At 36.8% G+C, this 26,486-nt stretch overlaps 1 protein-coding gene across 6 annotated transcripts in view; it reads left to right on the top strand.

Moving 5' to 3' along the window:
• LOC110465311 (disks large homolog 1-like) overlaps positions 1-26,486 on the top strand; it is a 243,433-nt gene that overhangs the window by 117,524 nt on the left and 99,423 nt on the right. For 5 of the 6 annotated variants that reach the window (XM_021521034.1, XM_021521036.1, XM_021521035.1 and 2 more), the window contains one exon: positions 21,196-21,298. In XM_021521034.1, coding sequence (XP_021376709.1) covers positions 21,196-21,298 — 103 coding nt within the window. Of the gene's footprint in view, positions 1-9,702; positions 10,094-21,195; positions 21,299-26,486 lie in introns of those variants that run through there. The other variant, XM_021521037.1, reaches the window with a different exon arrangement.

The following is a 26,486-nucleotide window of genomic DNA, read 5'->3' as shown; positions in this document are numbered from 1 at the left end:
TATTTAGCCTGTTTCTTGCTCGAATGTAGAGCTATCAAAGTTTTTCAAAGAAATGGCAGCCTTTATTTGAGGTCATTAATAAGTTCTATTTATGTCTTTAAATGTTGTTTTTTTCAATAGCCATAAGATCTAGGATTGTTATATTTTGCCTTTAGCTAGCTGAGATGGTGGTCAATTAAAGGTGTGCAAATAGATTTGAGGTCAGAGAGGTCAAATATATTAAAATATGTTAAAATATTTAACCATGAAGCTTTAAGTGTCATGTTTAGTGGGTAGTTAAGATGAAAGGTTATTAGTTGTAAAGGTTAAGTATGGAAGAAATGATCTTATGTCTTGTTCAGCTATACCTGATGACCATAGGTCAGTGCCTCTTGTTCAGTTGAAGGAGTCTTTGATAGCTTTGTGTCGGCATTCCCAATCTGGTATCTCCCGGCCAGGCGGGGTTACAAAGCTCAGGCCCATGGGCCTCTTGTTAAACTAAAGTAGTCTGTGATAGCCTGGTGTTAGGTACCCCCCACCTGGTATCTCCCGGCCCAGACATAGGGCAGTCAGGAACAGGACACAATCAATGTGGACCGTAGCACTCAAGTAATGTTTAACACTTTACAAGCTGAGAAAGCCACTGCTTTGCAATTCAAGCTCATGGTTAACCATGATGTTGTCACAAATTTGTCTTCAACTTCAGTGTCCTTGGCAACATGCTCCCTCATAGGTCTAATTAGTATCAATGACCCTGTCCCTTCTACAAAAAACATAAAGAAACTTCACCAAGTTCAACTGGAGCACCAACATTCTGGTGTAGTGATTTCTCGGGCAGAAAAAGAATTACAGATAATGAAAACATGTTGAAGAATAATTACTGCTTTCAACAGAATGGAATTTAATATTTGACAATTAGTGTCGGTTTGTTTTATTGGTGTCTTGTGTATGCTATGACACAGTGTTGTTACCCATCTATTAAACTTGTCCCCACCATAACAAACATTATATTTCTTTATTTTTTGTTGTTTAAGTCGAACATAAAAATGTCAGATCTTATTGGCTTAAATGTCCACATTTGAACTGAATATGACAGGTCAGTTTAAAAAAACCCAAATGAGTTATCATGGTAAAAGCCATCAAGCTTTCTGAAAACCTAGAAATATATTTCTTTTGAAAATCCTTCCTTCAAAAAAGAAATTGTCAAGGTCACTTTTGAATTCAAGATTGCATCCTCAGGCTAGAGAAAATTGTGTTTTATAATTTCCTTGACAATTCTTAATCTTACATGGATGTTTTAAAGGATTAAAACTAGTACACAGGAAATGTCTCAGAGAACTGTTTTGCTATATAATTAGAAGAGTTCTGGAAATGGAGGCATAATGAGTTGTTCAGTATATAATTGAAGAGGCTGTACAGTAAGATAATATTTTTATTTCTATTAGAAAGATAATAGGATGTTTCATTTGCATCAGGAAAAAAACATAAAGAAAGATAAATGTTTAAAGAAATAGATACGATATCTGAATTGATTTTGATCTTAGGTTGTATATCCAGTTAAATGCTGGGCTCACACCCACTTGTGGGGAAACGCCCACCTGTGTGATCGAGTTGCTCTCCCAAGAAGGCCTGACTTGTTGGCAGCCTATTTATTTGCAGCCCTAATCAAGCCCTAGGGCCCCAAAAATCCCTGTACAGTCATGCACAAGTTCCATACTTGTCATTAACTCTTTGCTCCCTTCAGCTTTTTCATTTTTTTTTGTATTTATTTTTTACATCTGGAAATTGAAAACGTTACAATTAGAAGAAATCAATAGGACATTAAGGGTGAAATCAGTCCTAGTATGGGCATCTCAACTAGGAATTAAAGTTTGAAACCCTAAATTACAGGGTATATGATAGATTGACAATGGTACGCTATTTACTGTAGTGTAGACAGGGAACCCCAATGTAAATGTGGAGGATCAGACCTGTCCCTTAGTCATTACAAAACCTCATGTTCGTACCGTACTGTGTCTCCTGTAGGATGTTGGTACAGTTGTTGTGTTTCTTTAAAGCCTGGTATTGAGTTATGTTCCTTACATTTACTTGGTAAAGGACTTAGGCTCCATATAAGACTCGTAGTACAGAGTTGTTGCCCTTGCATGTTTGGTGATGAGTTATGTCCCTTACAGCCTTTATTTAAGCTATATATGTGTTGTATAACACATTGTTAACTGAATAATGAAAACAAATTACAAGATTTTATAATTGTGACATACCACTTAATCAGAATTAAAGCTATGTAATTATTCAGTGATTAGCAAGGCTGAACAATATGGGTCATTTTCCAAGGTCTTCAGGCACATGGCAGGGCCCTTCCTGACCTGTCAGTGTTACAGTCAATTCAAAAATTGACACGGTACGTAATATACTATGATATAAAGATGAATAAAAGGGATTTTAAACAAGGTCAAAGTTACTGTTAGTAAAGATAGACTGAGGGGGCCAGTCAGACACATTGCTGGGTGTCAGTGTTCTAGTTGATGGAGATTCCATTCTGTATCTTTTGTTCAGTGGAAAAGTTTTCATACGAGTTACCATAAACTATTTTAAATAATTTGTCGTCAACAAGAAGTATTTGTTTTAATGTCTTGATCTGAATTGCCGGTTAAGGTAATAGGATTGTGTCACCATTTCTCTGTAGAATTTCTTCCAATTTTGTAGTTATATTGAGTTGAAGTAAAGAAAATTTTCTGCCACAAAAAAATATAGGTTGTCAGAATTTAAAGGATTTTAAATGAAAATTTAAGTAAAAAGGAGTGAGTTTTGAAAAAAAATAATGAAAGACACAATTTTAGGCAAAATAATGTCAATAAAAATAATACTGACATAGATTAATATTGCATTAATGTATATCAATTTAATAAATGCTGAAATTGTGTAAAAATAATTATCTATAAACATTTAAAAATTGACATTTTATAATAAAACCATGTACATTTAGTAATTGCATGTAAAGAGTTATCTTTCTTGAAAAACTTCACAGTAGTGAAATAGGTAGGCGGGTTCCTGAAGTACAGAAAATGGACACATGTGACTCATTGATTAAAAAATACCTGAATTAATGCCTGGATTGCTTTGAAATACTTTCATATTGAGAGAACACACTGTTCTGTCAATAATAAACATGCAATATTTATCAGTTTAATATTAAACATTAGAATATGCGGAAATTGTGATACTGTCTCCCTACATTGGATTTTAAACTAGGGATGTACTTCCTATTTCCGTTTATCAATACACTCCTATGACCTTAACAAGAAGTATCTGTTTGAATGGAATGTTCTGGTACCTAACCTCATAGAGGAGGTGCCATTCACACATCACATCTCCTCATATATTTATAGATGTGTGTATCTCTACTATTTAACAACATGTTAACTCATTGGTTCTCAGCAACTGTTCTATTGGCCATCAACACCAGTACCATTGGTAGGACAAGTCAATGTTAATGCTTTCGAGATAAAATTATGACTAGACCAGGATGATCAGGATCCTTTGTGGATTGACTAAGATATAAGGTTCTACCCAAGTGTGTGTTGTTGATTGCCTGTAAGATATAAGGATCTACCCAAGTGTGTGTTGTTGACTGACTAATATATAAGGTTCTACCCAAGTGTGTGTTGTTGTTTGACTAAGATATAAGGATCTACCCAAGTGTGTGTTGTTGATTGACTGCAAGATATAAGGTTCTACCCAAGTGTGTGTTGTAGATTGACTGTAGGATATAAGGTTCTACCCAAGTGTGTGTTGTTGACTGACTGTAAGATATAAGGATCTACCCAAGTGTGTGTTGTTGATTGACTGTAAGATATAACGTTCTACCCAAGTGTGTGTTGTTGATTGACTGTAAGATATAAGGATCTACCCAAGTGTGTGTTGTTGACTGACTAAGATATAAGGTTCTACCCAAGTGTGTGTTGTAGATTGACTGTACGATATAAGGTTCTACCCAAGTGTGTGTTGTTGACTTACTAAGATATAAGGTTCTACCCAAGCGTGTGTTGTAGATTGACTGTACGATATAAGGTTCTACCCAAGTGTGTGTTGTTGACTTACTAAGATATAAGGTTCTACCCAAGATTGTGCTGTAGATTGACTGTAAGATATAAGGTTCCACCCAAGTGTGTGTTGTTGATTGAATGTAAGATATAACGTTCTACCCAAGTGTGTGTTGTTGATTTACTGCAAGATATAAGGTTCTACCCAAGTGTGTGTTGTTGATTGACTGTAAGATATAAGGTTCTACCCAAGTGTGTGTTGTAGATTGACTAAGATGTAAGGTTCTACCCAAGTGTGTGTTGTAGATTGACTGTAAGATATAAGGTTCTTCCCAAGTGTGTGTTGTAGATTGACTAAGATGTAAGGATCTACCCAAGTGTGTGTTGTAGATTGACTGTAAGACATAAGGTTCTACCCAAGTGTGTGTTGTTGATTGCCTGTCAGATATAAGGTTCTACCCAAGTGTGTGTTGTAGATTGACTGTAAGATATAAGGTTCTTCCCAAGTGTGTGTTGTAGATTGACTAAGATGTAAGGTTCTACCCAAGTGCGTGTTGTAGATTGACTGTAAGATATAAGGTTCTACCCAAGATTGTGCTGTAGATTGACTGTAAGATATAAGGATCTACCCAAGTGTTTGTTGTTGATTGACTAAGATATAAGGTTCTCCCCAAGTGTGTGTTGTTGATTGACTAAGATATAAGGTTCTCCCCAAGTGTGTGTTGTTGATTGACTAAGATAGAAGGTTCTACCCAAGTGTGTGTTGTTGATTGTCTAAGATATAAGGTTCTACCCAAGTGTGTGTTGTTGATTGTCTATAAGATATAAGGTTCTACCCAAGTGTGTGTTGTAGATTGACTGTAAGATATAAGGTTCTCCCCAAGTGTGTGTTGTTGATTGACTAAGATAGAAGGTTCTTCCCAAGTGTGTGTTGTTGATTGACTAAGATAGAAGGTTCTTCCCAAGTGTGTGTTGTTGATTGACTAAGATATAAGGTTCTTCCCAAGTGTGTGTTGTTTATTGACTAAGATATAAGGTTCTACCCAAGTGTGTGTTGTAGATTGACTGTAAGATATAAGGTTCTACCCAATTGTGTGTTGTTGATTGACTAAGATATAAGGTTCTACCCAAGTGTGTGTTGTTGATTGTCTATAAGATATAAGGTTCTACCCAAGTGTGTGCTGTAGATTGACTGTAAGATATAAGGATCTACCCAAGTGTTTGTTGTTGATTGACTAAGATATAAGGTTCTCCCCAAGTGTGTGTTGTTGATTGACTGTAAGATATAAGGTTCTACCCAAGTGTGTGTTGTTGATTGACTATAAGATATAAGGTTCTACCCAAGTGTGTGCTGTTGATTGACTATAAGATATAAGGTTCTACCCAAGTGTGTGTTGTTGATTGACTGTAAGATATAAGGTTCTTCCCAAGTGTGTGTTGTTGATTGACTAAGATATAAGGTTCTACCCAAGTGTGTGTTTTAGATTGACTGTAAGATATAAGATTCTACTCAACTGTGTGATGTTGATTAACCTTGACCTTTGTGACCTTCATCTTTGTTTACTTGTCTTTTCCCATTAATGACCTTGACCTTGATATTTTTGTCTTTGATGTTTCTGTTTATAGATAGACAGTTAAAACCTCTGATTTACTGTTCAACAGAAGTGAACTGTCAATTGAGTGACCTTGACCTTGGTATGAATGCTTTTCTCATTGATCGACCTTGACCTGGATATTTTTTTGTCAACTATTGACCCTGAAAATATCAGTTTATTTTTTGGTGTAACTACACAACCAATGACCAGCAGAGGGATGTACACTTAACTCACCCACACTGGTGTTTATCAGAGGAACAGTGGACCATCTATTAAATCTCCACAAATATTATTATGCAGGTGCTCAGAACTCTCACAAGAGTTGTCAGGAAATTGAGAGAAAAAACACTTATACTTCTCAGGGAATTGTGTGGGAATGTTATTAAATGGCTGACATTCGATGGGGCCTCTTGATATCTGGGTAACTATTTCTCGTGACAAAGGGTTGAAGGGTCCTGGTGTAATTTCCATCTTTTTATACAGAGGAAGTTGTTTGTATTTCATGAAAAGATAGAATATGAAAGGAAATTGTTTTTGTAATGCCTCCTCGTTGTAATAGCTTTTGCTCTCTACACCACCACCCTGGAGGAGAGACATTTACTGACCTATACCGAGTTTTGTGACTCTGTATGGACAGATTCAGTTTTACCGGGACCATCATATATGTATTCATGAAGGATAGATAATTATGCTTGTCAAGGGAAGTAGTATTAAAGGATTGCCTGAGTTAAGTATTTTGTGATTATTTTGCAATTATTTATATAACTTCCTGTCAGGCCGTACCACCCGAGCATATCTAATGATGTTCTGTCCGCCCTTGGTCAATTGCCGATTTTTTTGTGTATTGTGGTATGTTTTGTCAGAACAAAAATAAAAATAATAAAATTATGATATCATGTAATTTTGGGGGATCTCCTTCATAAAATATTTTTTGGGGGTTTAGGAATCTCCTTCATAAAATTTTGAGACATGTTTTTGTTAAATAAAGTTAGGACTTCTGTCACTAAGCTCTAATGTTTGTTTCTCAACGGAATCAAGAGTTTGCCGCAAATATACCAATATTTAATATTCAGTAAGACAGATCTTTTCCATGTTCAACAGATAATCTTCTTTTCACAAGAATTTGTAATCAGCATGTTTGAAATAAAGTTATCTTTAATTGGAAGCTTACAAATGTGTTAGTCAATTAACAATTGTGTATGCTTGAACTCCAAACCAATCAACTAGGATGCTTTCAGTATCTCACTGTTTTCCTATTTTAGATTGGTATACAGTATATATTCAAGGGACTGTATTAATCTTTTTATTAAATATTTAAAACTCCCTGTGGGGCCAGAGGTAAGATTTGTCAATATATGGAATTGTTTCCGTGAACTGTTAAAATACTTGTAGTTGATTTTGATTGACACCAGGAGAGTAATTCTGTGTATATGTGCTGTTAGTGTGAAGGTTTGAGATCGTTGGTTGCTTTGTCTACAGAAGTTTATATCAATCAATAAATACAAACACCAATAAAAGCTAAAGATGTGACAGAATATCCAAACAGTTGATTTCTGAAAGTGTCAATGAATAATTTGTAGTGAGGGTGTTGGAGATGTTTGAATTTGATACCAAACATGATTAGGGCTTATCTACCTGATCTATAACAGACGTTACTTCAGTGTTAATATCACCCTTCACACATACTGTAACTAATCTGTGATCAGATCAGGCTTAAGGCTAAAACAACCCACAGTTTCGTTTTCCAGATTTTAACGGATATGGACTATGTGGGAAGATATCGTTCTTTTACACTAAGAAACAAACATAGAAATATATGTAAATACCTACAATGTATTTAATCCCCCTTCATGTGGGGACAAGGTTCTGACAAGGTTTTAGACTTGTATTAGGTAAGGTATGGTAAGGCTATACAAAGGCATAGCTGATTAAATTTCTCGGATGTATTATTTCCCAAGGCAATTAAATTCTAACTGATGACAAACTTTCATTTCTAGTCATGCATCAAGTATTTTCTGTTTACCATTGGCGCTAAAATGTTAGTACCTTTGATTATATTATCGTGTTTAGTCTGCGCTAAACCCAACAGCACACACAAGTTATATTCTGCTATGTTTTTTGTCGATAAAATAACAAACACTTCAATTGTCGAAAATGAACATTTATTCTTAATGCCAGAAATCGAACATATGTATGCATCTTTGTGTTGATTTTTATAATAAAGTGTACAAAGAACCAAAAAAGATGGGGCTTGCTTCAAAATAAATGCCATTTTTGATTATCTATATTTATCCTCACCAGCATAACAAGATCTGGAGACTTTATACAAGATATTCTGTTATCAAAGACAGACATTTCCAAATGATTTAAGATTTAGCATGTATTGGGATTATTATAAGATGCTAATGTTCTTACCTTACCTTAAAAAATAGGTGTAAAAAAAGACAAATGATGCTTGGATTACCATTATCTTATGTTTAAAGCTAGATCAAATTGTTATGAATTATTTTATGAATCATTTTCAGAAACTAGGTTAGGATCCTAACCTAGAAATGGTCCTATGCGATGCATAGATAAAAAGAACATGCTTAGTTGTTAGATTTGTTAGGGAATTGAATTCGGACTTTGACCTAAATGGAAATGCTAGCTTCCTCCTGTGTATGCATATTACATTTGCTGTTCATTGTCCATCATACAGGGACCATATTTATGACGGTTTTTATTCCTGGAGCAATGAGTCCTCAGGGTGAGCAATCAGATAGGATTCCTCATATTGGCTCGTCCATCGCAAAGCACAAATCCGAGAGTAACCGGTGTTTGACAATGCGGACAGAACCAGTCCCTTTAGCCTACTTACTTAACAGATATCTTGCCTGATGCTGGGCAATGGATGTATCATTAATTCTCTAGACAAGATGCAAGTATGAAATATTAAAGTCTCAAACACTAGCATTATGAAGCTGGTACACAGGACACACTAAGCACGCTGTTCCTCCTGTATCTATTGGATTTCTGAGGGAGATGAATGTACCACTGGCATACATACCCATACCGTACACTCTAAATCTCATTGTTTCTAAAAGCTCACCAAGGTAAAGTGGATTAAATGGACATTAAGTCATGATTGTGTGTAAAAGAAAAGTGTTTTTCCTGTATAAATAATTAAAGAAAACGGCGGTCATGGTTTCCATGTAGGTGTCATGTGTAGGTACGCGATAGATTCACTGTACGTCCTGGTGTCATCTAATTATCGGGCAAAGAAAGGAACACATCATCAGCACCTCAATTAGATCAGCGTACATGTTTGATAAATTCAGACAGAGAGGTAAAAAATTAGTGGAGACAGTTATTGTGTTGGTTAGCCTGATTCCCCGAGACATCACATGGACGACTCGCAGTGCAGGATTTCCGCACGTCAAACATTAAATTGATCTAGATTTTCTCATAAACGTTTAATTGCCTGATCAGTGTGTTGGAGTGGAAACCATGCTCGTGCTGTAGTACACACTGCCAGATTGTTGTCTTTTGGATTGACGGGTTTTGTTGGGTACAGCCGTTGGATATATGCCTCCAGTGTTGTACTGTTTTGTTATAAGGGTTGCTGATGGAGAAAAGGGTTACTAGGGAAATAGGGTTTGCTTTTAACGGTAGTCTATGCACGTGAAGTAACAGTACAGGATAGCTGGACTTAAGCTGCAGTAAATATCAGTTATAGTGGACATTGGAACATTGGCTTGAGTATTGGTGGACATTGGAACATTGGCTGGTTTGGTGGACTTCTGTTTGGTGTAATAGTGAAGACAGGCCGGAGTATTATCAGGCATTGGAACATTGTCCTGAGTTTTAGTGGACACTGATGTCAACAATACATACTGGGACTTTAGTGAGAGTTATCGTGGACATGAAGACTATTTCCTAAGTGATGGTAAACTTTGGTAACAGTTCAAATATTGGACATTGAGACTTTAGCCCATGTAATAGTGAACTTCAATATTGGACAAAGAGATCTTAGCTTCAGCCATAGTATTATTGAACTTTCGCCGTAGCAATATTGGGCATTGAGAATTTGCCTGAGTGGTTGTGAACTTTAACAGGAGTAACATTGAACATTGACATTGGCCTTGGTAAAAGTATTGGTGAACTTTGGCTAAAGTTACAGCGGCCTGACTGGTAATAGTGGAGCCTGATACTTCGGCCGTAGTAGTGGTGGACCCTGGTCAGAGTGACCGTAGGATTGTTGTTGGAGTTGATACATGGAATGACAGTGCTGGACATTGGTTGAAGTAATAGTGGACAATACTTTTGGAAGAAATGATGGTCGGACAGACCTGTGTTAGGACTGAGGGGACCTAGGTATGGTGTGGGCACTGACTGAGGGTAAGGGATGACTGGAGCGGGTATGATCATCTATCCCGGCAGTCAAATCTTCACATCGTATTCCAGGAAGACAGCCATGTATGCTATACAGATACATAGGTAATATACATACACAAACTAGGTAATATGTTGTCGAAATGTACAGGTAATATGGGAAATACATATAGTACACATAGTTCAGTAATATAAATCTGATACATAGATAGACTTTGTTATACACATACCATTCGGTAATACATATTGTATCATAACTTACATAAGTAATACAAAACATATACGTACAATAGGATATATTGTGGCAGGCCAGTAATAGGATAGATTTTGTATAAATCCATACTTTGAGATAGTTGGTAGTAAGAGAGGAGGCACAATGACATAAGGGGCATTATTTGAAGGTTTTTTTATGCTAGCAAGTACTCAAAATAACTCTTGTTTTAATGTATAGTAATCACAATTACCAGGGGCCAACTTTCTTAAGAAATTTCTATAGCAACCACCCATGTGTAGTGACCACCAACCCATAGCAACCACCCATGAGTAGTGACCACCAACCCATAGCATCCACCGATGAGGATTGACTATGTATCTAATGACCACCCATGTGAAGTGACCACCAACCCATAGCAACCACCCATGTGTAGTGACCACCAACCCATAGCAACCACCTATGAGGATTGACTATGTATCTAATGACCACCCATGTGAAGTGACCATATTTCCAAACTGATCACCTTTCTGTCTTGACTACGTACGCCAGTAGACAAGACTTGTAGTATCAGTGTGGCTGACTGCAGGTGTAATGTATTGACAACTTGTGTATGTAGGTATAGTTAGCTTACATGCTCAATAAAAGTGCATGCCTAAGCTAACTATACATGTAGCAACGATAACAAATATTCGTTATTTGATGTATTTGCTTAGTCTCTTTGTAAATAGGAAACTTCTTATTTGGTTCTTTTTCATGATTGATAAATGTAAACCTGAAAAGCCAAGCTTGCACTGAATTTGTAGAAGTATCAGTTGAACAACATTAAACGTAGAATGCTGTGACTGAGTGGGGATGAATAATTCAGGCCATGGTTATGTTGTGTAAATGTGAATGTTGCCTTATTACATTAGCGGTACACAGGACTTGGCTGAGGCCCTGTATAATATTGACACATTTCAGTCGAAGTCACCAAGTCTGTTATATAGCATTCCACAAGTCTGATTTTCGTGAAATTCACTTCAAATACATTATATTTTAAAATTCCAAAGTTAAGTTATGATTTTGAGTCAGATCTGAAATTCAATATTGATGCCTGAGGCCATCTTTGATTTCAGTACCTGATGTGGATACCTCTTCATGGTTAATATGTTGATTTTCATGAAATTAAAAACTATGCATTATATCGATACCCCAATCAAGATTATTTTTGAGTTAGATTTGAGATTCAATATGGCCGCCAGTGGCCATTTTGGATTCCAGCATTTGATATAGTAACCACCTGATAACTCTTGAAAGAAGGGTTTGATTTTCATGAAACTTTCTACAATATCAAAAAGTGTGGATGACTTGGTCAAGTACAATATTGACCTTCAACTGAAATCAAATTCAACATTTCACCAGAGGTCCTAATTTGACAGGATGAATTATTTGGCTTTCTAGCAGTTATCGGTGAATTACATTATGGTTTTTATAGACACATCCATACTGATACAACCATTTCAGGACAGTTTCTAGTTGTAATATATGACATTGAGTCTTTAATAGAATATTTTGAAATGACTAATTGCCAATTTGAATTTAATGCACTAGATCGTAAGAGAACTTTACATTTGTTCAGAAATAGTGTTGTGAGAATGGTAAGGTTCAAATAGAAGCAAAATTCAAGATTAACTTAGCAAATTTTACCTTGAATTTTGTGTTTCATAATATCAGTATTATACTTGTCATTTAACAGTCAGTGCTTAGAGGACATGTGAGAATCGTCACCAAGTTAAACTCTGTATTTTTTACGGGATCAGTGGGTATGACCTCTACCAGCAAAACACTGGCTGCTTGAGGTTTAGAATGGTTCAAGGACATCTGAAGGACACTGCCTAAACCCTACAACACTTACAGTGATACATCATTGTAATCCTTTGTGACTAGCATATATAGCCTGTATTTTGTAAAATCGTACTTGGGTACCAACTACTATACCTTATACTGTTCAAACCACACACAGTTTACCAAAGAGTTGTTTTATTTTTTTGAAAACCAACTGTTTGTTGTGTAACTTGTAGTGAGTGAAATCGTTACCCAATCTGATTCTCACCTCCGTAGGTACTGTGATCGGTTGTGTCATTACAGAACGAAGACCCGGTGCAGGGATATCTAATTTCTGCTAATTTAGAAAATTAGCCAACTGCATTATGTAACCATGGTGATTTTGTCATGTAAGGTACCACCATTGATTTCAGTGTAACACATGGCGAGTTTCATGTGGGAAGGCAGTTCGCCAAAGATTTTTGCCAGAGAAACATTTTTTTGGTGGCACTGATTCATTTTCTACAAATAAAACATTTAGAATGTTACACATGAACTCTTTATTTAAATGCATTAGGCAGACATATCCTGACTAATCTATATGTACAACCATGCCTTTCATAGTGGTGTCAATATTGGGTTACTGTCGTGGGCAAGCAGTTTTGTTTACGGTCTAAATTAATTCTAAAACAAAAACACAGAATTGTTTTTAATCAGTGTTAAGCCTTTCAATGGGTGTGATTGGGTTTTGAAGGAAGTTGTTGAACAACTGGACTTGTCAATAAGAGCACTACTTGCAACATGACACTAGGAGTCGAAGCCGTTCATTGAGATTTTTTACCCAGAATTCTTGCTGGTATCATGTTTGTCACTTTGCCTAAAGAACTGTTCATAGCAAAGAGGAAGGGGCTACAGTAACTTTACTTCCGTTTTTAAGAAGAGATGAGATGACATATATTCAGTAAACATGAAATGCATTTCCATAATGATCAAAACAAGACAAGGCGGAGAAAAAGTGTTATAATTGAATTTCATTAATTGAATTACTTTGCAAATAATGATTTTCTGTTTTTCTTGGAGGCAAACACAATTGTTCATTATATCGGTATGGCTGCTGTTTAACAGACAAGATGTTTGAACAAAATATGTTAGGATTGGTAAATATTATATCAACAGACCAGCAAAATATGAATGGTTGTTTTAGCAACCTAAGGTCACTATTTAAGGACAGGTATTGGTACAACAGACTAGTTGTTTGAAGGTCACTAAAGGAAGTAGGTCACTGTATTAGGTGGATTACTGTATTTCAGACTATACCAGATCTCTACAGGAAGTAGGTCACTGTATTAGGTGGATTACTGTATGACAGACTATACTTGGTCCCTATAGGAAGTAGGTCACTGTATTAGGTGGATTACTGTATGACAGACTATACGAGGTCCCTATAGGAAGTTGGTCACTGTATTAGGTGGATTACTGTATGACTGACTATACGAGGTCCCTATAGGAAGTAGGTCACTGTATTAGGTGGATTACTGTATTACAGACTATACCAGGTCTCTATAGGAAGTAGATCACTGTATTAGGAGGATTACTGTATTACAGACTATACCAGGTCTCTACAGGAAGTAGGTCACTGTATTAGGTGGATTACTGTATTACAGACTATACCAGGTCTCTAGGAAAAAAGTTTGCAAAAAAAAAATATCAGAATTGGCTGGCAAGTCATTACAGGGGAAGGTCCACACTTTATCAAGATGATAATTAAAAAAGACTGTTCAAAGAGTGATTTATCAAAATAATTTATTGGATTTTATGTTTATGAGCATACGTTATTTGAAGAATGTATTATGACGGGATATTGGCATCAATGACAACAGGAAACTGCATCAGTAAAGCTTACAAAGTTGAAGAACATTGACCTGATGGAGGGAAGGTCAGGGACTTTATAAGGTGTTGTTGACGTCTGTGTTATTCCCCTGGTATGGGACGGTAATGGGTCGGCCTGTTATGAGGAGGTGTTTGGTGTGGTAGTGTCAGCAGGATCCCATTCCTGTGAGTACGTTACTCTGTATACAAGCTACACTAATGTGGGGTACCATAGTGTGGCATGTGGGAGTAATTTTGTGTATCGCCCAATGAGCTGTAATGTAATGGGAATTGGTCAGTATTAGGCATGGCATGTTGGTCATTGTTCAGTGAGGCATGACATATTGGTCACTGTGCAGTGAGGCATGGCCTATAATATATTTTGGTCAGCAAGACATACTATGTTTGAATTGGTCATTGGTCAGCAAAGCATGGCGCCTTGGCCATTTGTCAGCAAAACATGGCATGTTGGACATTGTTCATTGAGGCATGACATATTGGTCATTGTTCATTGAGGCATGACATATTGGTCATTGTTGAGTGAGGCATTTTGGGTATTGGTCAGCAAGACATGGCATGTTGGTCATTGTTAAGCGAGGCATGACATGTTGGTCATTGTTAAGCGAGGCATGACATATTGGTCATTGTTAAGCTAGGCCTGACATATTGGTCATTGTTAAGCGAGGCATGACATATTGGTCATTGTTAAGCGAGGCATGGCATTTAGGGTGTTGGTCAGCAAGACATGGCATTTTGGATATTGGTCAGCAAGACATGGCATGTTGGTTGTTGTTAAGCGAGGCATGACATATTGGTCATTGTTAAGCGAGGCATGGCATTTAGGGTATTGGTCAGCAAGACATGGCATGTTGGTCATTGTTAAGGGAGGCATGACATATTGGTCATTGTTCATTGTGGCATGGCATTTTGGTCGTTAAGCGAGGCATGACATATTGGTCATTGTTAAGCGAGGCATGGCATATTGTTCATTGTTAAGCAAGGCATGGCATTTAGGGTATTGGTCAGCAAGACATGGCATGTTGGTCATTGTTTATTGAGTCTTGGCATATTGGTCATTGTTAGCTCGCCTATTCGAAGAATAAGGGGGCTAATGTAGTCACCCTGGCGTCGGCGTCCCACCTTCCGAGGTTAAAGTTTTGGTGCAAGTTTTTTCCAGACAGTGTTGGATCATCACACTCAATACACAGTTGCCAAATATGAGTTTAAGGCATTTACATCGAGTGTAAGCAATGTGCTGGACCATATTTTCATATTTTATGGCCCAAAAACAGCTTAATTGGACTTAGTTCAATTCGAGGTTAAAGTTTTTGGGCAAGTTTTTTTGTGAAATGTTGGACAACCACCATCAATACGCTGTTGTCTATTATAAGGTTGAAGCATTTATATGCAGTGTTAGCCATGTTCTTGGCAATCTTTTCATATTTTATGGCCCAAAAACAGCTTAATTAGACTTGGTTAAATTTGAGGTTAAAGTTTTTGGGCAAGTTATTTGTGAAATGTTGGACAACCACCATCAATACACAGTTGTTTAGTATAAGGTTGAAGCATTTATATAGAGTGTTAGCAATGTTCTGGGCAATATTTTCATATTTAATGGCCCAAAAACAGCTAAGTTGGACTTAGTTAAATTTGAGGTTTAAGTTTTTGTGCAAGTTTTGTTGAGTAGTGTTGGACCACCACCATCAATAGGCTGTTGTCTATTATAAAGTTGAAGTATTTGTATTGAGTGTAAGCAATGTGTTGAACCATATTTTCATATTTTAGCGTCCAAAAACAGCTTTATTGGACTTTGTTAATTTCTTAACAATCACTTCACATAGATATTTCTACACATTTAACAATCCTTGAAATATCCTGGTGGTAAGTGTGGTGGCAAATAAAACGACAGGCTCTATATCAACGTTTAAATATACATGTGTTTCTATTGATAGTTTCAGTATTATAATAACATACATAGGTGAGCTATGCTGTTCTCCGACAGCTCTTGTTAAGCGAGGCATGACATTTTGGTCCTTGTTAAGCGAGGCATGACATATTGGTCATTGTTAAGCGAGGCATGGCATTTTGGGTATTGGTCAGCAATACATGGCATGTTTGTCATTGTTCATTGAGGCATGGCATATTGGTCAGTTTTCAGTGAGGCATCACATATTGGTTATTGTTCAATGAAGCGTGGCATATTAGTCAATTTCTAAGTGGACAAAGGAGAATTCCTCATTGCTCAGTAGTACATCGTGTATATATAGATTATCACACTGTATTTTCAGGTTTTGTCCTGAGAACAGTTTTCTCATAGCGAGCACATGGATAAAATCGAGAGGCCACCGCAGGTGGATTCAAGATTTTATCTACGTGCAAGCGATGAGTAAATTGTTTGAACGATAAACACTGATATGTTTACAATTACCATGAGCATTGTTAGTGCGAATGCATACGTATAAGACATGTCTTGAGAATTATTCTGTAGATTGCTTCAAAGAAAAGGGTAAAACTCCCCAACAGTGACTAAATTATGCAAAGTCATTTCTAGAATTGGGTTATGCCACCAGGCCGTATTAGGATTTTGTGGAACAATCCAAAATCACGTCTAAGTCTTATTTGTAGAGGATATGGAGCTGAATGTATTTCCCATGCCAGTTATTATAGCAGCAGGCCTTTTGTGCCTTTTGTCTAGCCTGTGTTGTGTGTGACCGACGTCAGACCTCTCTCCATGTGGTGTGCCGTTTGTTCCTAAATCATGTACAATTGAATTAGTGCCACTTTTTAAACAACTCTCACTGATGGCTAAAAGGATTCTGATGCAAAAGGTTTTCCATGACAGGATGTTCCATGTGGGATATCTGGGTAAGGAGAACGCTGACATGCCATCACTGGCTTACATATGAACAGTTAGGGAAAAACCAATGCTAAACAAATTGAATGTTTATATTTTAAGTGTAAAAAGTTACTGTCTCAGCTAATGGGAAAGCAAACTTTTAGTGAACCATTAAGTTTTGTTGGATTACTGGTTTAATAAGGTTGTGTAATAAACAACCTTGGCATGCATTTAAGGTCAAAGATTAAGTAGGGGGTATCTAACCTAGCTCTGCTTGTTATGAAGGCAGCAACCTAAGCTTCAAGACAACAACAAAAAGTTATTTTTCAACTTTTAGACCAATTCATGTTTAGGTCAAATTCAAGGTTAACAGGTACATAACGTCACAGGTGACTAGTTTGTGTTTGTACAATGTCACATTGAAGGCTAACAGGTACATAACGTCACAGGTGACTAGTTTGTCTTTGTACAATGTCACATTGAACGCTAACAGGTACATAACGTCACAGGTGACTAGTTTGTGTTTGTACATTGTCACATTGAAGGTTAACAGATACATATCGTCACATGTGACTAGTTTGTGTTTGTACAATGTCACATTGAAGGCTAACAGGTTCCTTATCGTCACAGGTGACTAGTTTGTGTTTGTACAATGTCACATTAAAGGTTAACAGGTACATATTGTCATAGGTGACTAGTTTGTGTTTGTACCATGTCACATTAAAGGTTAATAGGTACATATTGTCACAGGTGACTAGTTTTTGTTTGTACAATGTCACATTGCAGGTTTACAGGTAAATATTGACACAGGGGACTAGTTTGTGTTTGTACAATGGCACATTGAAGGCTAACAGGTTCCTTATCGTCACAGGTGACTAGTTTGAGTTTGTACAATGTCACATTGAAGGCTAACAGGTACATATCGTCACAGGTGACTAGTTTGTGTTTGTACAATGTCACATTGCAGGTTTACAGGTAAATATTGACACAGGTGACTAGTTTGTGTTTGTACAATGTCACATTGAAGGTAAACAGGTACATATCGTCACAGGTGACTAGTTTGTGTTTGTACAATGTCACATTGAAGATTAACAGGTACATAACGTCACAGGTGACTAGTTTGTGTTTGTATAATGTCACATTGAAGGTTAACAGGTACATATCGTCACAGGTGGCTAGTTTGTGTTTGTACAAGGTCACATTGAAGGTTAACAGATACATAACATCACAGGTGACTAGTTTGTGTTTGTACAATATCACATAGAAGGTTAACAGGTACATAACGTCACAGATGACTAGTTTGTGTTTGTACAATGTCACATAGAAGGTTAACAGGTACATATCGTCACAGGTGACTAGGTGATGTTGAACAAGGTCACATTGATGGTTAACAAGCACTTACTGTCACCGGTGACTAGGTCATGTTGACCAAGGTCCCACTGATGGTTAATAAGCACTTATTGTCACCGGTGCCTAGGTCATGTTGACCAAGGTCACACTGATGGTTAACAAGTACTTATTGTCACTGGTGACTAGGTCATGTTGACCAAGGTCCCACTGATGGTTAATAAGCACTTATTGTCACCGGTGACTAGGTCATGTTGACCAAGGTCACATTGATGGTTAACAAGCACTTATTGTCACTGGTGCTTGTCTTCTTGATAGCAGAATGTATTCTTGAAACCTGCTCTGTTTGGTGACATTTTGTGTGAAGTCCGCTTGGTAATGTCTTGTTGTGTAATGGGCGCTATTCTCAGGTCTCCGAAACTGGTATAGAGTTTATATAATTAGTAGATCTTCTCTTGTCACAGTAATAACATGCCAAATCACGGAAACAATCAGACACCTACACACATCAAACCATAATTCATGTTTCAAACACTAGTAGCATTGATCTGTGTTTCCTGTTGAAGTAAATGTCAATCACACGATACCCAATCTAGATCTGAAGACAAGAGTGACGACTACAACTAAAGGTTGAGATGACGTGATTCACGAGATCTATTGCATTAACAAATATAGAACTGTGTATAAATGGACGGCCATTATAGGACACTGTCTGTTGATTCCCCTACTTATTGTTATTACACAACATCGTGTCTTAAGATTGACAGGTCGCTGTAGGTATGGTCACGACCTTTGTCAAGGACTAGAACTTCCCTAATGATGGGATGTCCAAGGAAGAAGGCGAGAAAAGATACCAGGGATTAGGAGTTAGAATATTGAAGACATCACGGTCATTAGCACCGGACCAAGAATATTTATTCACCGAGACAATCTTGACCTTATGTCATTATTACTATCAGAGTGCTGCATTATACAAAATTCATCCCTCAATATCGCTTCCATTGCGTTGTTTCACTTAAGAGTTTGGAAGTGCTTTTCAAATGTCATTATTTAATTTTAAGGTTAATTGTGAAAGGTCTTAGTCTTTGACCTTATAGCTATTTACATCTGAATTAAAATTATCAGTCTAGTTAGCGTAAATTTGTTTGGTTGAGAGAAAAAAGATGGGATGAGCTCAAAGGGCAAAGATCTTTAAGATTAAAAAATGAATTGATGAACAGGTAATGAATGTACGATTGAATGAAAGGAGGAAGGAAAGGACTCTTTGCCTATCTCTTTCATAAAGATAAAAGCTGTTGGTAAAACAATTGTTCCAAGGCCCTATAATACTGACATCTAAAGAAAGTAAAGAATGGAAAAAAATAAAATGGAACATTGAACCTTTACTTGTTGTGATATTTGTGAATAAAGTTCCATCGTTATTGGCAGCAGAATAATTAAACCTGGTGTTAACTTTCACTTGATGTCAATAAGTGTCAAGTCTGTATGGCTATTGATTGTTGATTTTGTGTGTTGAATTATTTGTGGCGCTATTTGTGGCCGTGACTTCCTGGTACGGGGTTCTGTCGACCGTCTATCCTGATAATACAGCATCCTGTCGGATTGTCGGGATTGTATCGGGCAATAGTGTGAACAGCTTTGCTGCGATCGTGTAAACTATGAATTTTTCATGATCGACAGTAAAACAAACATTTGCCTTGGCTGGCTAATTTGATCGTGTTCCAACAGTGAGGGCGCTACCACGTGCCGGGGGGCCATCACTATCAAATCAAGGATGAGTGCCTGTTTTACGTTTTATTTTACAAGTTGGTAATGTCTGTGCAATGAAACTTTGGAGGTCAATTTGACAGAGACAGCTGGCTCTGTTATTGGGAGACGTTCAAAATGTGTTGTCTATAGGGGTTCAGTTGATTTGGTAACTTTTTACCTAGAAATCAATGATATTCCCTATTTCATTTCAGAAAAATAAAATTAAATAATGTGTTAACAATTGTTTCAAGTAGATTGTAGGTTATACTAGAATCGACAGCCTGCTTCCTGAAGGGAAACAGCCGTTGTTTAACTTTGCAGTAAGCCATGTTTAAGTTTTCTTACCTATAATTTGTATGGTAGTTACTTACTGTCAGAAATGTTTTGATAGATGTATCTAATTATGCTGATTTACCTGTCTGTGATCAATTTCTTTGCTATGATCAGTTACCTGAGGTGTGATCAATGAACATATTCTCTTGCACCTGTCAAATGTGTCCTTCATTAGCGAAGTCAGTATCTGTTTACAGTAAACAATTGACAAGTTTCTGATGTTCAAACTCTTTTGAAATGTTAATTAGTGTCACAGTAATGTATCATACACCCTTAAATAAGTGAGAATATGATAATTGAATGACCCCGTAATCTTTGGACATGTTCTTCCTATGACCTTAGTTACTGAGAGGGTGCTAAACCCTATATATAAACACACCAACAAAAGTTTAAAAAATCAAAAATACCAGACCTGCTAACCAACGATGTTTAGCCCACTATCACCAGAATCTTTCTCAAATGTAATATGAAAGTTTTCTTTGGTTTATAGTTGTGCATATTAACTTTTGAGACTGATCAGATAAAACAAAATGGTAGACAGATGGCTATCTTGGATTTTGACTGTTAAGCTTTGTTATCAGAATTTCACCACAAGTACAGGAGGGATCTATCCCAAATTTTATATTGAGGTTCCCCTTGTATAAAAAAACACCTTGCCCTGATGAGAATTCATCCCTCATTGACAGCACGTCTAATAAGTACGATAACATTAGCGTTTTCCATATAATTATGCAATTCTTACACATGAAAAACATTTTCCAGATTAGCAAATAACATAACATTACGAGGTTTAACTTAATGTACAAGATTCCTGATTAGGATATCTAACATGGGACTGGGTCATAGTACCAGTAAGGAATGTGAAGAGCAAAGAAGGTAAAAGATCATCTTTTGTGGATCTGATCAAGATCCTTTGATGACGGGTGCCAAGACCCTTCTAGGATATCTGCCAGTTTTCAAATCTATGAATATATTTATCTATACAATACAATTTGTTGAAATTAGAGCAACTAATAAATTTCTGTTAATACTAACCAAAGATGTTGTGTTTTTCAGGATGAACGACATCATCGTGAAGGTGAACGAGACGGACGTATCCAACGCTACACATTCCGAGGCGGTCGAGGCACTCAAGCAGGCGGGAACACGGGTGGTTTTGGTAAGGTTTCTAGTTATGTCACTTCCTTGGCTTGAACCTTGATAGGTTTCTAGTTATGTCACTTCCTTGGCTTGAACCTTGATAGGTTGCTAGTTATGTCACTTCCTTGGCTTGAACCTTGATCAAAAGGTTTTGAAATATCCTGCATTACCTTTCAAAAAACTCCATTTAAACATTTAATGTGTGAGGGCAAGATTACAATCAAGTTTGATTGTTTAGATATTTGTATGCCCCCTCGACATTAGTGGAGGAAGAATTCAGTGTCCATCTGTATAACATCTTGGTTAGAATTTACATTTCGCTGCACTGTTCTTAATATTAGTCCAACAGCTCTCAAACTCCATGTACATGCGGGGTATGTCTCAGAGAAGTACTACACACATATATCAAATGTAGATCACTCTAACCTATGATTTTTGCTTCATTGACTTTGTTAGTCTTTGCGTTTAGCTCCATTACCAGCAAAATGGGAACATTTAACAAAAACAATCTTGTTAAATAAAATGTCCACAGTTACATTAATAACAGTGAGATAGTGTAGTAACAATGAAACCATTCTTCACATACACCTTGAGTTCAATAAAACCACAACCCTGATTCTGTCAATTATGTTACATTTTCTGTTTAAAAACACCAAATAATAGACATGATCACCTTGAGTAGAAGTAAAGACTGTCTACATGACAATAACTGATATCTCCCAGGGACAAAGGTCAACCCGTTGGGACAAAAGACAAAACCAAGGTTAACACTTATGGACAATGGTGAACTCTGAGGGACAAAGATCAACACTCAGAGGGACAAAGGTCAACACTAAACACAAAGTTCAACACTCATAGCAGAGGGACAAAGACCAGCACTCAGAGGGACAAAGGTCAACACTCAGACATTAAGGTCAACACTCAGAAACAAAGGTCATCACTCAAACACAAAGGTCAACACTTTGACACGAAGGTCAACACTCAGAGAGACAAAGGGCAACACTCAGATATAAAGGTCAACACTCAGAGAGACAAAGAGCAACACTCAGACACAAAGTTCAGCAGTCAGAAGGACAAAGGTCAACACTCAGACACAAAGGTCAATCAGAGGGAAGTCAGAGAGGGACAAAGGTCAACACTCAGACAATGGTCCACACTCACAGGGACAAAGGTCAACACACAAGAGGGACAAGGTCAACACTCAGACATAAATGTCCACACTCACAGGGACAAATGTCAAACTCTAGGAACAAGGGTTTACAACTAGGGACAAAGGTCAACTCCCAGGGACAAATTAACGACAATACACAAGGACAAAGGTCAACATCTAAGAATAAGGGTTAAATCCAGGGACAAGGTCAACACTCAGTATGAATGTTGTATAACACTAAGAGGATTCCAGAAGCTAGAGCCAATATGTTGGTCATTGGAAGGCCTGCATATCTGGTTCTTGCATCACAGCTACAAGGTGATTGTGTAGTGGCTTAATTGTGTACATGGTTGGAAGATCACACAGGACTTGAGTGTAGAATGACTTCCTGTCTGGGAAATTAACGTTGATTGAAGTTTGTTGACAGACTGGAGAGTGTTCTAAAGCCTTCCGTAGAGTATGGTCCCCTGTCATTGTATTCTCATGTTGTCTTCAATAATTTAGAAGGTTTCTGATTGCTTTGAAGGTGAAAATTATATGGACCTCGGTACCATGATCTATTAAACTATTTTCCCTGAGGGAGTATGTATTGGCCCTGTTTTCTATTTGGGGCCCACAACTTAGGATCTACGTTAGGAGATCATGCGGGAAGTATGTCTCAGAGAGCAGGTACACTATACAATAAGTAGGTAGAGGTGACCTACAAACAGGAGGCAGGTTTTAGCTTTACCTGTTAGCCTGGCTGATGAGTAAATGACTACTGACAGATTACATTCTATTTTTAAAAAAACAGAAAACGGAAAGAACTTTCAAAAAGCTTCCAATTGTGTTTTTTCAGTGAGAGATATTGTTTTTTTAAATTGTAGATATATTATCCATAATATGCTTATTTGAGACCACTCTCACCAATTACCAATTCTAGCCACAGTACATATATCTTAATCAAACCGTAAATGTTGTGGTTACATAGGACAACACTGCTTCTGTAATTAGTGTTGGAAAAAAGAGGAATTTCTGTTATTGGTCTGGTCCTTTAGCTCACAGAGTAGGCTGTTTTATGATGGACACCGGTTTTAAAGTATGCTTTCTTTGATTTGAAATCTCTTAATGAACAATCTGATCATGTCACTATGAAATGTTGAAATGGAGCTCTGAACAAGAGTATGTGTAAAAACTCATGATATTGAAAATGGAGATTGAAACAAAGATTATAGTTAAAATCCGATTTAAATAGTTAAAGTATGTTGTTTGGGTAATAAATTAGGTCTCAATAAAAGTAATAAAAGTTCCCCACTCGTCAATTACCTGGCATCCTTATAATGTTATACACAGTGTGTTTATTTATTGTTTTCTGTTTAGTAGATTATTAATTAGTTATTTTAAGTAGATTATTAATTAGATATTTAATTTTCGGTAATAAAAAATCTATAAAAAATATTCCTTAAACTTAAAGAGGCTAAACTGTTCAAATTTTCTTTCGTACCCTATGTTGAATTTGTGATGCTTATATATTAACACTGAAAGCAATCTACCCACTGGCCATTTGTTCGGTAAAAAATATTTTTGATACTACTTATTTCTGAAAAACATGTCTGAACTTCATTTCAGTGTAATTTGTTTTCAAATCATCTCATTTTTATATATACTAGCTTTTCAAATCAACAGAAGACTTAAGAATACTAGATTTGGAGGGTATTAATCACTGAAATAGAAGACACCAAGGCTAAATTCCTTAAAACTAACCCTTTTCTTGTCTTGCATTGATCATAAAATGGAAATCAACATAAATATAAGTCTTACAAGTTTTCACATGGGTGGAAGAAAACCACCGAAAGATAACATTCCTGCTCCGAGGCAACAGAATGGCCTGTATGTTATTGACAAACATTGTAACTCGCTAACTGTATCCATAAAACCACACTAGACATGTTTTGAATCAGTTTTTGAACTTTTAAGTCTACTTGAAAAAGAACATAAAAACGGAAAACCTACACACTGTTTTTATGGAAGCTGGGTTCTGAGGGGGAAAAAAGTAAGAGAGTTTACGTCAGAGTAGTAAATTTAACTGATTCCTTGCATCAGTATTTATGTGGTTCTTCTTTGTGGTAGTTTAGAAGTATAATGCCGTTTTATTCTTCAAGGAACGTTTGTATTTTTACGTGCAAGTCATTTACAAGATATCTAGTCGGTCAAAATGTCGTCGAGGGATCACTTTTTAGTTGATGTCTCAGTGTTTCCTTAGCTTTGGTGCTTAGTATGTGACACAGTTTTATCATGTTTGCTTTTAAGTACATGTGCCCCAGTGATTGTACAAGATAGTGACGGGACACCAGTAAATCTTGATTGTCGACCAAACACTGGGGATGTAACAGAAACCTATTGGAGTACACATGACGGAAGCTACACTGCCTCCCATTGGTTAACACATCAGTAATCTCAGCTACAGTTGTTTCAAAGGTGTAATTACAATAATTCAATAGTGGCAATCTAGAACTGTACATCAACACCTTCATCTGTTTCTTTTCCTACAGAGATTTTTTTTCTCCATAGCAGATGGAGACAATCTAAATAAAGTTATACCAGCTGGTCCAAAGGAAACATATCAACTAGTGGTTCTCCTCTACAATTTATGCGATGGCATTCCTTAAATTTGTCTTTCCTACCTGTATACTGTCTCCTTAATTCTCTTCATCATCAAACCTTGTCCTTATTATCTTCCATATCATGTCATCAACTCTCTTCATCATCAAACCTTGTCTTTATTATCTTCCATATTGTGTCATCAACTCTCTTCATCAACAAACCTTGTCTTAATTATCTTCCATATCGTGTCATCAACTCTCTTCATCAACAAACCTTGTCTTTATCATCTTCCATATGGTGTCATCAACTCTCTTTATCAACAAACCTTGTCTTTATTATCTTCCATATCGTGTCATCAACTCTCTTCATCATCAAACCTTGTCTTTATTATCTTCCATATGGTGTCATCAACCCTCTTCATCATCAAACCTTGTCTTTATTATCTTCCATATGGAGTCATCAACTCTTCATCATCAAACCTTGTCTTTATTATCTTCCATAGGGGGTCATCAACTCTCTTCATCAACAAACCTTTTTTTATTATCTTCCATATGGTGTCATCAACTCTCTTTATCAACAAACCTTGTCTTTATTATCTTCCATAATGTGCCATCAACTCTTCATCAACAAACCTTGTCTTTATTATCTTCCATATGGTGTCATCAACTCTTCATCATCAAACCTTGTCTATTATCTTCCATATGGTGTCATCAACTCTCTTCATCAACAAACCTTGTCTTTATTATCTTCCATAATGTGCCATCAACTCTTCATCAACAAACCTTGTCTTTATCATCTTCCATATGGTGTCATCAACTCTTCATCATCAAACCTTGTCTTTATTATCTTCCATATGGTGTCATCAACTCTTCATCAACAAGCCTTGTCTTTATTATCTTCTTTACGGTGTCATCAACTCTCTCCATCAACAAACCTTGTCTTTATTATCTTCCATATGGTGTCATCAACTCTTCATCAACAAACCTTGTCTTTATTATCTTCTTTACGGTGTCATCAACTCTCTCCATCAACAAACCTTGTCTTTATTAGCTCACCTGGCACGAAGTGCCAAGTGAGCTTATGGCGTGGCGCGGCGTCCGTCGTCTGTCCGTCCTCGTCCGTCAACTTTTCCTTTAAACAACTTCTTCTGAAGAACGGACAGGCCTAGAGTCATGATATTTGGCTGAAAGCTTCATTGGTAGGAGCCCTACAGAGTTTGAGAACGAAAATGACCTTGACCTGTTTTCAAGGTCACAGGGGTCAAATATGTTTAAAACTTCAAACGACTTCTTCTGAAGAACTAAAAGGTATAGAATCTTCATATATGGCTGAAAGCTTCGTTGGTAGGAGCCCTACAAAGTTTGAGCACGAAAATGACCTTGACCTGTTTTCAAGGTCACGGGAGTCAAATATGTCAAAAACTTCAAACGACTTCTTCTGAAGAACTAAAAGGTATAGAATCTTCATATTTGGC

The sequence above is a fragment of the Mizuhopecten yessoensis genome, unplaced genomic scaffold (genome assembly GCF_002113885.1).
Source record: "Mizuhopecten yessoensis strain PY_sf001 unplaced genomic scaffold, ASM211388v2 scaffold11069, whole genome shotgun sequence".
In the NCBI taxonomy this organism is placed as follows: Eukaryota; Metazoa; Mollusca; class Bivalvia; order Pectinida; family Pectinidae; genus Mizuhopecten; species Mizuhopecten yessoensis.
The sequence above is the reverse complement of the archived record's forward strand: the minus strand, read 5'-3'. Positions and strand labels throughout refer to the sequence as shown.